Source organism: Xyrauchen texanus, chromosome 34 (assembly GCF_025860055.1).
Source record: "Xyrauchen texanus isolate HMW12.3.18 chromosome 34, RBS_HiC_50CHRs, whole genome shotgun sequence".
NCBI lineage: Eukaryota > Metazoa > Chordata > Actinopteri > Cypriniformes > Catostomidae > Xyrauchen > Xyrauchen texanus.
Genome location: NC_068309.1, coordinates 3,779,309 through 3,795,632, shown reverse-complemented (window position 1 = coordinate 3,795,632; position 16,324 = coordinate 3,779,309). Strand labels below are relative to the sequence as shown.

The window sequence follows — 16,324 nt, the reverse complement described above, 5'->3', positions numbered from 1 at the left end:
TGACTCATCAACACACACGGATGCAGTACAGTCACATCTCATGTGCTCATTATAGCAACAATAAATGAGTGTTTGGCAGCAGATGCAAATAAGATAAGGAAAGGAAAAGCATAACAGGATGATTTGGTGGCATAACTACAGAAACATCCCATAAAACAGCAGATAACAGTCATATAGGAACCATTGTGATGAAACCATAAACACACATTAACTGGGGTTTAGTAGCAAAACCATAGTCAAATATGTATTCATATATGAGCATAAGTAGATATAACAGAGATATAAATATATAGAAAATGCATGAAAAGTATAATGTAACTAGCTGATGATATTATCATTAAGAATGATCTTTTACGGCGTGTACTGTGGACAGTTAATAAATGAACCTACAGTATGTTACAATTCGCATACTATCCAAAATGCATAGTATGTTAAAAACAGTATGCCAAATGAGTCTGGATGACATAATGGTGCGCTCAAGTCATGGCGGAAGTTTTGCATTGATAAGTTAAGCGCACATGAAGTCGTTATTACCACTGGGAATATCAGGATTTTCTTTGAGCACTTTCCGATTTGGTGGCGTGTTGATTAAAGAATAATGGCGGAAGCAAATTAGTTTTACATTTAGCAACTGGCCCAAAACTTGAGCGGCACTGTTTTGTGCAACCTAACCCTAACGAACCCATTCTAACCCTAACCCTAACGAACCCATTCTAACCCTAACCCTAACGAACCCATTCTAACCCCAACCCTAACGAACCAATTCTAACCCTAACCCAAACGAACCCATTCTAACCCTAACCCTAACAAACCCATTCTAACCCTAACCCAAACGAACCCATTCTAACCCTAACCCTAACGAACCAATTCTAACCCTTACCCTAACGAACCCATTCTAACCCTAACCCTAACGAACCCATTCTAACCCTAACCCTAACGAACCCATTCTAACCCTAACCCAAACGAACCCATTCTAACCCTAACCCTAACGAACCCATTCTAACCCTAACCCTAACGAACCCATTCTAACCCTAACCCTAACGAACCCATTCTAACCCTTACCCTAACGAACCCATTCTAACCCTAACCAACCCATTCTAACCCTAACCCTAACGAACCCATTCTAACCCTAACCCTAACGAACCCATTCTAACCCTAACCCTAACAAACCCATTCTAACCCTTACCCTAACAAACCCATTCTAACCCTAACCCTAACGAACCCATTCTAACCCTAACCCTAACAAACCCATTCTAACCCTTACCCTAACGAACCCATTCTAACCCTAACCCTAACAAACCCATTCTAACCCTAACCCTAACAAACCCATTCTAACCCTTACCCTAACGAACCCATTCTAACCCTAACCAACCCATTCTAACCCTTACCCTAACGAACCCATTCTAACCCTAACCCTAACTAACCCATTCTAACCCTAACCCTAACTAACCCATTCTAACCCTAACCAACCCATTCTAACCCTTACCCTAACTAACCCATTCTAACCCTAACCCTAACAAACACATTCTAACACTAATTAACCCATTCTAACCCTTACCCTAACTAACCCATTCTAACCCTAACCCTAACGAACCCATTCTAACCCTAACCCTAACAAACACATTCTAACCCTAACCCTAACTAACATTAATTAACCCATTCTAACCCTTACCCTAACCAACCCATTCTAACCCTTACCCTAACGAACCCATTCTAACCCTTACCCTAACTAACCCATTCTAACCCTAACCCTAACGAACCCATTCTAACCCTAACCCTAACAAACACATTCTAACCCTAACCCTAACTAACACATTCTAACACTAATTAACCCATTCTAACCCTTACCCTAACCAACCCATTCTAACCCTTACCCTAACCAACCCATTCTAACCCTTACCCTAACGAACCCATTCTAACCCTAACCCTAACGAACCCATTCTAACCCTAACCCTAACAAACACATTCTAACCCTAACCCTAACTAACACATTCTAACACTAATTAACCCATTCTAACCCTTACCCTAACGAACCCATTCTAACCCTAACCCTAACTAACCCATTCTAACCCTAACCCTAACGAACCCATTCTAACCCTAACCCTAACAAACACATTCTAACCCTTACCCTAACAAACACATTCTAACCCTAACCCTAACAAACACATTCTAACCCTAACCCTAACAAACACATTCTAACCCTAACCCTAACAAACACATTCTAACCCTTACCCTAACCAACCCATTCTAACCCTTACCCTAACGAACCCATTCTAACCCTAACCCTAACGAACCCATTCTAACCCTTACCCTAACTAACCCATTCTAACCCTAACCCTAACGAACCCATTCTAACCCTAACCCTAACAAACACATTCTAACCCTAACGAACCCATTCTAACCCTAACCCTAACTAACACATTCTAACACTAATTAACCCATTCTAACCCTAACCCTAACGAACCCATTCTAACCCTAACCCTAACAAACACATTCTAACCCTAACCCTAACTAACACATTCTAACACTAATTAACCCATTCTAACCCTTACCCTAACCAACCCATTCTAACCCTAACCCTAACAAACACATTCTAACACTAATTAACCCATTCTAACCCTTACCCTAACCAACCCATTCTAACCCTTACCCTAACGAACCCATTCTAACCCTAACCCTAACTAACCCATTCTAACCCTAACCCTAACTAACCCATTCTAACCCTAACCAACCCATTCTAACCCTAACCCTAACTAACCCATTCTAACCCTAACCCTAACTAACCCATTCTAACCCTAACCAACCCATTCTAACCCTTACCCTAACTAACCCATTCTAACCCTAACCCTAACTAACACATTCTAACACTAATTAACCCATTCTAACCCTAACCAACCCATTCTAACCCTTACCCTAACTAACCAATTCTAACCCTAACTAACCCATTCTAACCCTAACCCTAACTAACCCATTCTAACCCTAACCAACCCATTCTAACCCTTACCCTAACTAACCCATTCTAGCCCTAACTAACCCATTCTAACCCTAATTAACCCATTCTAACCCTAACCAACCCATTCTAACCTTACCCTAACTAACCCATTCTAACCCTAACTAACCCATTCTAACCCTAACTAACCCATTCTAACGCTAACCCTAAATAACCCATTCTAACCCTAAATAACCCATTCTAACCCTAACTAACCCATTCTAACCCTAACCCTAACTAACCCATTCTAACCCTAACTAACCCATTCTAATCCTAACCCTAACTAACCCATTCTAACCCTAACCCTAACTAACCCATTCTAACCCTTACCCTAACTAACCCATTCTAACCCTAACTAACCCATTCTAACCCTAACTAACCCATTCAAACCCTAACCCTAACTAACCCATTCTAACCCTAACTAACCCATTCTAACCCTTACCCTAACTAACCCATTCTAACCCTAACCCTAACTAACCCATTCGAACCCTAACTAACCCATTCTAACCCCTAACTAACCCATTCTAACCCTTACCCTAACTAACCCATTCTAACCCTAACCCTAACTAACCCATTCTAACCCTAACCCTAACTAACCCATTCTAACCCTTACCCTAACTAACCCTAACTAACCCATTCTAACCCTAACCCTAACTAACCCATTCTAACCCTTACCCTAACTAACCCTAACTAACCCATTCTAACCCTAACCCTAACTAACCCATTCTAACCCTAACACATCTAATGGCCAGATACTATTGTCTAGAGGTAGACCAATGTATCGGTTTTACCGATTAATCGGTGTCGATAGTTTCATCATTGACAATATTCATCCTCATATTTTTATCCTCACTTCAATGCATATTTTTGTTATAAACTGAAACGAAATCATGCAAAGAAAAATTTGACTATATAGAAACACTGAACATTGTGTTTCCAACTTTCTTGAGAATAATAATTAAAAAAAGTAATCTGGTGATATCTCAAATCCTCCGTTTGGTGAATATAGGTTATAAAATCTTCATTTGTTTAATACTTAAATATAGAGCATTCTAGCCGATTCCCCGTCATTTCAAAATAAAAGTCCTGAAATAAGCATTTGTATTTCGGGCTTGTTTATAGTTAAAAGTCCTGCGTTATGCACCAAATCTTTTTTCTTTTTTTTTTATTGGCATTTATTGGTATTTGGTTGCACAATAGACTGCATCCTGTTAATTATTTGACTCTTATAATATCTATATCTTTCTCTGTCCTAGTATGGAAGAAAATTTTTATGCTTAATCGGTTAGTCACTTACTATCGGTCAGTCTCTACTCTTTTCATTTAGTTGCTTTGGAGCTAAAAAGATGTGATAAAGAGAGAAAGAAATATGCAGTGTTGGGTTACTAAGTTACTAAAAAAAGTAATCACCTACAAATTACTAACTACTTCTCTAAAATTATGATCAGATTACTTTACTGATGTACTTAAAAGTAATTACTTTCACTGAAAGTCAGTTACTGTAATCTGATTACAAGAATTTAAAATGTAATGTATCACACTACTTTTTGTACCTAAAAGTAATTAGATTACAGTAACCAGTTACTTTTAAATCCAATTACACCCAACACTGGAAACATGAAATAGCATAATGGTTACATTCTCTCCGAACGCACATCACATCGTATTTACGATTTCCAACTTTCTTGTGAATAATAATTCAAATAAAAACTCCTCAACAAGGACTTGAACGCACCATAGGTTCACAACACAATTGTGCATCTGCGCTTTTTTACTAAAATTGTCCACAACCCCTTACACAACAGAAATGGAGGAGTTTGTGACAGACGGAGAGTTGTACCTTGTGATTTGCGATCGTGTGGTGAAGTCCAGAGATCTCATGGACCGAAGAACTTCAATACAGCCCAAATACTACAGAAAGAAGGATATAAATGGGATTAGAACAGCTCATAATCCAAACAAACCTAAACTGTGAGGATTTCATTAAAGAAAAATTGACTATTTACTTCAACGCACCATTATTGAATATCCTGTTTACATGAATATAATTAATACGAGCTTTTACTTACCGAATATTGCACAGTCTATACAGTACACAATAGGTGAAACTGTGCACATTATTCTATTATAAACATAAAGCTTGCATCCATGTGTCAAAAAAAATACAAAAAACGGTTATTTAGCCATTTTTATTCAATTAAAATTGCTTTAACTTGAGGGCCAGGGTATCTCAGTGAGTATTTACGCTGACTATCACCCCTGGAGTCACAAGTTTGAATCCAGGGATTGCTGAGTGACTCCAGCCAGGTCTCCTTAGCAACCAAATTGGCCAGGTTGCTAGGGAGGGTAGAGTCACATGAGGTAACCAAAGTGGCCCAGTTGCTAGGGAGGGTACAGTCACATGGGGTAACCAAAGTGGCCCGGTTGCTAGGGAAGGTAAAGTCACATGGGGTAAGCAAAGTGGCCCGGTTGCTAGGGAGGGTAGAGTCACATGGGGTAATCAAAGTAGCCCGGATGCTAGGGAGGGTAGAGTCACATGGGGTAACCAAAGTGGAGGGTAGAGTCACATGGGGTAACCAAAGTGGCCCGGTTGCTAGGGAGGGTAGAGTCACATGGGGTAACCAATGTGGCCCGGTTGCTAGGGAGGGTACAGTCACATGGGGTAACCAAAGTGGCCCGGTTGCTAGGGAGGGTAGAGTCACATGGGGTAACCAAAGTGGCCCGGTTGCTAGGGAGGGTAGTCACATGGGGTAACCAAAGTGGCCCGGTTGCTAGGGAGGGTACAGTCACATGGAGTAACCAAAGTGGCCCGGTTGCTAGGGAGGGTACAGTCACATGGAGTAACCAAAGTGGCCTGGTTGCTAGGGATGGTAGAGTCACATGGGGTAACCAAAGTGGCCCAGTTGCTAGGGAGGAAAGAGTCACGTGATAAGATGCGCGGATTGACGGTCTCAGAAGTGGATGCAACTGAGACTTGTCCCACACCACCACAAGGACGTACTAAGTAGTGGGAATTGGGCATTCCAAATTGGGAAAAACTTTTGCCAGTCCAATCAAATAATGAGTCATATTGAAAATGAACTGTTTGTGGAAGGTTTTAAAGTGCAGTAGAATGATACAGGGATGCAAAAGTCTCTTAATCTGCCTGTCTACAGTCCCACACTGTTCAACACCCACCCACACACGAACCGAGATGTAAAACACACCCACATCCCACCTATGACTAATGTCATCCATCCACATACAAAACAGACAAGCTCACATATGCACGCACACACACAATCACATGAAGATGAGAGTGTTTGTGACATGCATGTGATCCGTTTGAGTTTCTCACGATTAAAGGAACGAAACAATTGTCAGTGCCTCGCTGTAACCCAAAAGGAGGGATGAGTCGAAATTAATAAAATATACTCAGCATAGCATAGCCAACTGATACGTTTTTATTTCAGTGGCATTTTAAAACAGCTCAGCATAAGGTGTCTATGGGGAATAATAGTGTACCTTCATCTCCAGGAGGTGACATCATACATAAGCAGTGACATCACACATCAACACGTCTTTTTTTAGCCGTCTCACCTCGACAATCTCTCGGTGCAGTATGACTCACTCATTGAGTGTCTCTCTACAACTAACTTCCCTTTCTGAATGACTCACCTGTCTTACCTCACTCACTGGCAGTGACCCACATAAGAAACTGTCTTACATTCATGGGCAAATCAAGCCATGTCAGTCTAACAACATCTTTTCCTGGATATGCTGTATACACACATGCTCAGCTTCAGTACAAATATTTCCCACAGGAACACTGTGAACACTGATTAGTTATGTTTACTCAAGTGGTTTATGGAAAATGATCACCTTACTGATGGATTTTATTTTGCCCAAATGAATTTGCTGGTATGCGAATGAAAGCACAAAACGGAAATGATGCCGATGATGATGAGTCAGTGCAGCGGTTTTGCACGTAGTATTTGGCTAAATTCAATGACAAAGTCTTTTAATTATTAATTAAATAAGGCCGAAAGGTACACAAAAGTCGATTCAGATATGAGATTCTGACAGAACTCAACACCAACCATCTTGAGCTCAGTGTCTTCACAAGAGTCATAGCGCAAATTTCAGCAAAACTTTATTTTACAGTAAAAAAAAAATACAAATAAATAATAATAATAATATATATATATATATATATATATATATATATATATATATATATATATTTATATATATTTTTTAACTTATATAATATTTGTTACTTAATAAATATATATAATAATTTTTCTTTATATAAATATTTCAATATTTTTTTACTATATATATATATTTTTTTGTTACTTTATATATATATATATATATATATATATATATATACAAAATGTACTTTATAAATATATACAAAACAAATTATTTAAAATAATTTTTTTATTTTATATATATATATATATATATATTAAAAAAAATTACTTTATAAATATATATATATTTTTTACTTTATATATACATATATAAATGTACTTTATAAATATATTTTAAAAAAATTACTTTATATATAATTTTTGTTACTTTATAAATATATAAAATTGTTTTTTACTTTATATATATTTTTTACATATATATATATATATATATATTTAATTTTTTTTACTATATATATATATATATATATGTAATTTTTTTTACTTTATAAATATATATAAATTGTTTTTATACTTGTATATATATATATATATATATATATATATATATATATATATATATATATATATACAGTATATGTTGTTTTCCGGTGAAAATATATAAAAATCCTTAAATAAGATACATATACTTGAGAAGATACTTTTTTAGAGAATATATCTAAACATTTTTTAAATGTTTTAAGGATGATATATATATATATATATATATATATATATATATATATATATATATATATATATATATATATATATATATATATATTTATTTAATTTATGTATTTATTTTAAATGACGGTATAATAATATAAAATAAAATGACAAAAATACTCATTAGGAAATAGTTTTTCTTGTTTTAAGGATGCTATGATATTTTTATAAAAACAATTACATTAAAAGAATATAAAATAAAATGCAAATACGCTGATCAAGACTGTTTTTTTGTTTTTGTTTTGCTGCAATAACAAAGAGAGGTGAGCTTTTATATTATAAAAAAGAGCAACATGTACTGCTCGGTGTTTACAACTTTCCTAAATCGATGACCAACATGCGCAAGCGCAAGAAAAAGTAAATATTAATACCAAACTAAGACACGCAACTATGATATATTTCACACATCGTTGCGCTCTTAAATGTGCCACAGCACAATTCAAAAATAAGCACATTTACATATTCGTGCATATTCTCAGTGTTGCCACAAGAGGCGCTATTACGGGCATTAGCATACACTAAATAAATATATGCTATGTTCAGCAAAAACATGTCTGTAACATGCATTTTAGCGCAACTAGAACACTATATCGACTAATCAGCACCATGACCGCAACTATTCAATTTTATTGATAGTCAGTCACTTAATCAAACAATACTGGATCTACAGTCTATATTCTGCCCAAGTGCTGCCCTTACCATAATGCTAGCTCCATATATTTGGGGAGGTTAGTGTTAAGAGAGGCAGCCCGTCCAGTCAATATCAGCAGTCCTTTTAGTGAAATGGAGCATGATGTGTGTGTGTGTGTGTGTGTGTGTGTGTGTGTATGTGGGTTTAAGAACAGGGTCGTTCAATAAACGAACTGTATAAAATAACACATATTCAGCCCTGCAAATAGACGCCAAAGGGGGATGGTGTGGACGTCGCCAACGTTCCCCATCTAAAACCCAACAAACCCAAACACAGAGCTACAAAAACTCTTTCTGTCACTCTTTACACGTTACATTTGTTAATACGCTCAGATTTCACTCTGTTCATTGCATGTGTGTTTTCACAATCTGACCCTGTCGTGTCGACTGTTCGTGTTTTGCCTTTACAGCGACCGACGATTGAGAGGGGAAAAAAGCTGGAAGCACAAATCCATGCCAACCTGTAGCTTAATAGGGCCTTGAACATACTTACATGATCGTAAACACGATGCGAGGGATAAAGGGGGCCGGTGACGACAGCTAGAGAGAGACAATTACGGGCAGCTGCCCTGTTTGTGTTTGTGTGTGTAAGTATAAAGGGATTAATGGAAAGGAGGAGGCGAGAACCGGGTTAACAATACAAATAATATTTCTCTCTCTCTCTCGAACTGTCATCACCGGCCGCCTTTATCCTGAACGTGCCCCATCAGGCGGATTGGGGACCGGGCGCGTGCCGTTCCAGCCCGGCCCCACCTTCCTCCGCTCCACAGAGATGTTGCCATCCTCAGTCACCATTCACTTTCATTATATGGAAAAAAAAGATGCAATGAAACTGAATGGTGACTGACTGGAGGTGAACAACATGAGGGTGAGTAAATGATGATATCATTTAAATTTTTAGGTGAACTATTCCTTTTATAGATCTGATTAAATATATTATTAGTGTTTAAATGTCTCTAATAACACTACTGACATGGTGCAATGTCTGGTCAAATGTCAACAAAAGTACTGTAGAAATTCCAGTGACTTTACAGGTCCAGGCGTGGAAACGGCAATTGCAAAATTCCCTGATTTATCCAGGAATTTCCTGACCATAGGAGCCTTGGATAAATATAATACCCAATATAAAAATATTTAAAGTAATATTCCATATAATAAACATCAACATAAATGTGTGTGTGTGTGTGTGGTCACTGGTGTGTGTGTGTGTGTGTGTGTGTGGTCACTGGTGTGTGTGTGTGTGAGCGTGTATTTATCACTTTGTGGGGACCAAATGTCCCCATAAGGATAGTAAAACCCGACATTTTTGACCTTGTGGGGACATTTTGTCGGTCCCCATGAGGAAAACAGCTTATAAATCACACTAAATTATGTTTTTTGAAAATGTAAAAATGCAGAATGTTTTCTGTGAGGGTTAGGTTTAGGGGTAGGGTTAGGTTTAGGGGATAGAATATAAAGTTTGTACAGTATAAAAACCATTATGTCTATGGAAAGTCCCCATAAAACATGGAAACACAACATGTGTGTGTGTGTGTGTGTGTGTGTGTGTGTGGGGTCACTGGTGTGCATGTGTGTGTGTGTGCGTGTGGTCACTGGTGTGTGTGTGCGTGGTCTCTTGTGTGTGTGTGTGTGTGTGTGGTCACTGATGTGTGTGTGTGGTCACTGGTGTGTGTGTGTGTGGTCACTGGCGTGTGTGTGTGTGTGCGTGTGTGTGTGTGTGTGTGTGTGGTCACTGGTGTGTGTGTGTGTGTGTGGTCACTGGTGTGTGTGTGTGGTCACTGGTGTGTGTGTGTGGTCACTGGTGTGTGTGTGTGTGTGTGTGCTGCGGTCACTTGTGTGTGTGTGTGTATGTGTGTGTGGTCACTGGTGTGTGTGCGCGGTCACTTGTGTGTGTGTGTGTGTGTATGTGTGTGTGGTCACTGGTGTGTGTGTGTGTGTGTGTGTATGTGTGTGTGGTCACTGGTGTGTGTGTGTGTGTGTGCGTGCGCGGTCACTTGTGTGTGTGTGTGCACATGTGTGTGTGTGTGGTCACTTGTGTGCGTGTGTTTGTGTGGTCACTGGTGTGTGTGTGTGTGTGTGTGGTCACTGGTGTGTGTGTGTGGTCATTGATGTGTGTGTTGGCACTGGTGCGTGTGTGAGTGTGTGTGTGTGTGTGTGTGTGTGTGTGTGTGTTGGCACTAGTGCGTGTGTTGTCATTGGTGTGTGTGTGTGTGTGGTCACTGGTGTGTGTGTGTGTGTGTGTGTCAGTGTGTGGTCACTGGTGTGTGTGTGTGTGTGTGTGTGTGTGTGTGTTGGCTAACCAGTTCAAATGTGGCATATTGTATAATATTAGCTTTACTGTTTTCAGTATTTGTTTTATGAGTGTTTAAAGTAATATTTCATATAATAAACATCAACATAAACGTCAATTAAACGGCCTGCATGTGTATTTGACAACAGCGTGAGGCCAAACGTATCATCTAACGCTTGTCTCACGAATGCGTGTGGACAATAATAACAGATCTGTCCTGCACCACTTCACGCTCCCTGGAGACGATACAGTAACAGAACTGTAGGAACAACACCTCTTTAGTCTGGTAACTGGTCGCCGTGGTTACGCAATTTGCATGCAGTTCCCTTTTGATGTGATAAACTTGCAGTTCATTTGAATAAATAAAATCTGTGCAGGTAAAAAAAATAACCAGTCGCACGGACGCCTGTTCGACTGAAGTTAATGACATAGAGACGGTAGATAACGGTATATTACGGACATTTGTTGCCCTACAGATACAGTAGAAAGAGTCTTTTGCATCGTAACGGTGTAACGGTATACACTATTCACATATTCAAACAAAGAATAATCACAGGGACTTAAAACGGTTTAAGGAACGAAAAAGAACCAAAAACTGGAGCAATGTGATTTTCAATTGTTCCAGAGTGAAAACGGTATTTTTAAATGCTGGTAACCGGTTAGAACCGGTTCAGTTGGTTCTGATCACAGTACATTTGTGGAACTACACCACGTCATGTTGCACGAAAAAAAATATTCAAAAAATAAATAAAAGTATAATTACTACATATACATGCACGGCTAATCCAGATACAAGGAAAACATTATAAGAGGACAAAAGTACATTTCAGAATTGTTTCCAAGTCTTCATTATTGTTTGACATGATGCATTAAACAGATTTGATGCTGCCGGGAACAGATCTGTAAATAAAATTATATTTAACTTTAATTAACCGCTTGATATGATATTGTGTTTGGGGTCACTGGTGTGTGTGGTCACTGGTGTGTGTGTGTGTGTGTGGTCACTGGTGTGTGTGTGTGTGGTCAATGGTGTGTGTGTGTGTGTGTGTGTGTGAGAGTGTGTGTGTGTGTGTGTGGTCACTGGTGTGTGTGTGAGTGTGTGTGTGTGTGGTCACTGGTGTGTGTGTGTGTGTGTGTGTGTGTGTGTGTGTGTGTGTGTGTGTGGTCACTGGTGTGTGTGTGTGTGTGTGTGTGTGAGTGTGTGTGTGTGGTCACTGGTGTGTGTGTGTGTGTGTGTGGTCACTGGTGTGTGTGTGTGTGTGTGTGTGTGTGTGGTAACTGGTGTGTGTGTGTGTTCAATGGTGTGTGTGTGTGTGTGTGTGTGTGTGTGTGTGTGTGTGTGTGAGTGAGTGTGCGTGTGTGTGTGTGTGTGTGAGCGTGTATTTATCACTTTGTGGGGACCAAATGTCCCCATAAGGATAGTAAAACCCGAAATGTTTGACCTTGTGGGGACATTTTGTCGGTCCCCATGAGGAAAACAGCTTATAAATCATACTAAATTATGTTTATTGAAAATGTAAAAATGCAGAATGTTTTCTGTGAGGGTTAGGTTTAGGGGTAAGGTTAGGTTTAGGGGATAGAATATAAAGCAGCATAAAAACCATTATATCTATGGAAAGTTAAAACATGGAAACACTACATGTGTGTAAGTGTGTGTGTGTGAGAGTGTGTGTGTGTGAGTGTGTGTGTGTGTGTGGTCACTGGTGTGTGTGTGTGTGTGTGTGAGAGTGTGTGTGTGTGTGAGTGTGTGTGTGGTCACTGGTGTGTGTGTGTGTGTGTGTGTGGTCACTGGTGTGTGTGTGAGTGTGTGTGTGTGTGTGTGGTCACTGGTGTGTGTGTGTGTGTGTGTGTGTGTGTGTGTGCTGGGTAACCTGTTCAAATGTGGCATTTTGCATAATATTAGCTTTACTGTTTTCAGTCCTTTGTTTTTAGTGTGTTACGTAATGTGAAGCTGATTCTGCACTGATGCCAGACTCATCCATCATATGAATTTCAAATAAAAAGAGAAAATAATCAAATGAGATGAAGTATCTTAGTTTTGCAAAGCATGTAACTGGATGTTCACTGGATTGTCAAACGTAATGTGATATACGCTGTTAGCGTGATATAAGATTCTGGTCATGCCGCCCACCTCTACACACATGTAAGACACAGACAGAACAGATTCCCTGTAAACGCTGTACTGTATGTGGCAGAACAGTCTGTGCTTTTGTGGTCAGTTGTGCGTTTGCTATAAATCTGACGGTGCTTTTTCCTGCCAGAGTCATTTGTGACCTTCCCTTCAGCTGCATAATTGCAAACCGTACACATAATCCTTCTGTGCCGGCACACGGACAGGAAGATTCTGTATTCTACCTTTATGCTCCATTAATCCTTCTGTTTCAGATGAAAAATCAAGGGTGGGTGTGAAAGGAAAAGCAGAGGAGATAGAAACGGAGGGGATTTGGCCAGTCTTACCTTAACAATGTATGTCACTCCGGGTCCAGAAATCTTCTCACTCAAGTGCAGCCATCCACGAGATGGCTTATTCACCAGTGCCCCGCAACCCGCGGCACCCATTCCACCCGCACCAGCTAGATTCCACCCCTCTCCGCCGGGCTGAAACTCTTCCATCCTCCCCTTCTTTCCCGAGCTCACAGAGCTCGGCTCCAGCGGGGTGTGAGGGGCTCCGGAAGCGGCCGAGGAGCACAGGCTGCCCCCAGTGGCCACCGGGAGGGCAGACGAGCTAGGGCTGCTTGAGCCACCTCCCCCCGTTCCTCCCTGGAGCTTGGAGACGGCCAGGTCTTTGACAGTGGACGGCAGGCCCTTGATGCCGAGCAGTCCGGAGGAGTTGGCGAATTTGAGGTTGGAGACTTTGTTGATGAGGGTGCACAAGGTGGTCCCGGACTCTTCCGCGGGGTCGGGGGGAAAGACCTCGGCCGGCGGGACGTACAGAGGGTCGCCAACAGGCGGCGAGGGCGGGACGGCCGAGACCTTCGCGTTCATGGAGAGACCGTGCAGAAGTTCATCGACGGACGTCACTGACTCATTCCGGAATCGGTTGTATTTAGCACGGTGAAGCATTCCCCTTGGTATGCTGGCCTACGCGCCAACGGACACATCCAACTCCCGGCGGACCGTCCGCTCATTTGGCATGCTGAAGCTGAGAAACCGTCCACACGCAGGGAGGCAAATGCCTGCTTGCTGGGCTCGAGGTAAAGAGAGCGGCAGGCTGTTGCAGCGGATGCTGCCGTCAGGGAAATCCAACGCTGCACAGCAGCTCAGGGACCAAAAATAAACCACAAAACACAGCATCCATGGAGACAAGAGTGCAATGAGAGAAAAGCAGCGCTGGGTCGCTCCTTCACAGAGATAGAGGGCCAGAGATAGCAGAGAGAGAAAGAGAGAGAGACAGGGCTCTACTGAGAAGATGTCTCTCTCTCCCCCCACATCCTGGCAGATCCATGTACATGCATGACTCACTCGGAGAGAGAGAGAGAGAGCGAGCGAGAGACCCTTCTCAACAAAAGACTCACTGAACACTGCAGAACACTTTCTGGTACAGAAAAAACTCCCACTTACAGCTCGGTAGAACCAATCAATTCTCAAAATGTGCCCTGTCCATAGGAACGCCTCCCGGTTTCATTCAGTCCATGTGAAAATGAATAAAAATGAACTGAACTGAAATTGTCTCCTCTATCTTTCCTGGCTCAGTCAATCCATCAATAATGCAAATAACAATGAAGCAACCCTAAGAATGATTTTAAAAACAGTTATAACAAATAAGCTTGGAAAAAAGGGGACATTCACTTTAAAAGTCAAGATCGTTAAGATGTTGTATTTTAAGAAACTTGCGTTGTTTTTCATGGTGCTCACTAATGATCAAGACCTACATTGATAATTTCGCTCATTCTGTTGCGTTTTATAAAGGCGCTCTATTGAGCGGAAGCCATAAGGTGCGTTTCGTGATCTGCCGTTGATTACGAGGGAATAATCTACCAAATGAATTACAGAATCACCTTATGACAGTGAAAATGTGGTCTACAAGAAATGCGTTAACCGCCCGCAACTGGGACGATCTGGTACATTCTACCTCGCTTATATATTGCCATTGTTAGCGGCAAAATCTGGTCCAATGTAAAGCACGAGATGCATACGGTTTTATCTCTTTGTTCGTCACGTCCGTTCTTCCTTACATACTTTGAAACATCGCCATATTTCCATCTCCCTGTTCCACACTCAGAGCCTTCTTACAGAAGGCAAAACAAGCCGAGAGGTGCTCCTGAATGAGCTCTGTTAAATAATTAAACATCCCTTTCAAATACACAATGTCAAGATGCAACCTCACTAAAACACGCTCCGGATTCAGCAGCCAACGGGATGAAGCCCGTGACATTAGGGCAGCAAAAAAGCAGCCATTCATGTAAAAATGTCCAGAGCCCAGAGCTAGTGTCAGTGGCGTAGCGGAGTCATTCACAATGTTTCAGTAACGCTGCGGCTAACGCACTGCAGTCCCTCGTCTTGCTTTCCTGTTCGCCTGCAAGATGAAAAAAAAGAGGAAAACACAGAGAGAAAGAGAGAGAGAGAGGGAAAGCAAGGTTTGTCTTCTCCAATGAGATGGAAGCAAACAAGAAAAATAAGGTATCAGTCCTCCACGCTCGTTGTTGTCACGGAGATGCAGAATGGATGCTGAGGAGAGATGCTGCTGAAAATGATTTGGACAGGCTGTGAATGGAGAGGCAGACAGGCATACCGACGTTTCTGTGAATGAAGTCAGGCCTCGGCAGCTTTCTGCACGGCAATCCCTCGGGATGGAGCAGGAGCGGCCAATCAGAGAAGAGCAGGATGACTCATTCAGGGTAGGCTGTCTGAATAGTGGGGCAAACCACTTGAATCACATGTGATGGGAGAAACCATTCACATCCATCAACATCACTGCATGCTGCATAAAAGCCTTGAATCCATGATACCTGCTACTAGGATACCTTCTGACGTGACGCTGGGGAGATTTTGCATGTGATACAATAAGCATGATAATGAATAAGGTCAAATGTTGCTCATTCATATGAATGAAGGATGATCAAAGAACATGAATCAAGTTCTTGTACATTTTGTACATTGTGTACTATCTGTACATGACATAGTTTGTGTGTATACTGTACCTACGGAGTAATAGTGAGTATAACATGTATTCTATATATTTGTCACAACACTACTGTCGCTTTGTTTGGAAATGAAAAAGCAAGCATGGTAAATAAATACAATGAACCAGATTGGTGTCTGTCACATTGTGCAAAACTCACTGACACAATTCTAGGTTGTTGTAGGTGGTTGTCAGGTCGTTGCTATGTGGTTGCTAGGTTGTAAAAAAAAAAATAGTTTTTTTTTACTGAGTATTTTTGGCTTATTTTCCGGTAAGACATTAATCCCATAACACTACCTGTATCAAATTTGATATGCTAATCTCTA

The 16,324-nt window shown here is 40.6% G+C and overlaps 1 protein-coding gene across 1 annotated transcript in view; it reads right to left on the bottom strand.

Moving 5' to 3' along the window:
- The window catches only part of LOC127627756 (SHC-transforming protein 3-like), a 45,474-nt gene extending 29,836 nt beyond the window's left edge, over window positions 1-15,638 (bottom strand). Inside the window, exons 1-2 of the mRNA XM_052104292.1 lie at window positions 13,334-15,638; window positions 4,830-4,900 (exon numbers count right to left, since the gene is read on the bottom strand). Coding sequence (XP_051960252.1) covers window positions 4,830-4,900; window positions 13,334-13,939 — 677 coding nt within the window. The 5' untranslated portion in view covers window positions 13,940-15,638. The remainder of the gene's footprint in view (window positions 1-4,829; window positions 4,901-13,333) is intronic.
- Between the last annotated feature and the right edge of the window lie 686 nt (window positions 15,639-16,324).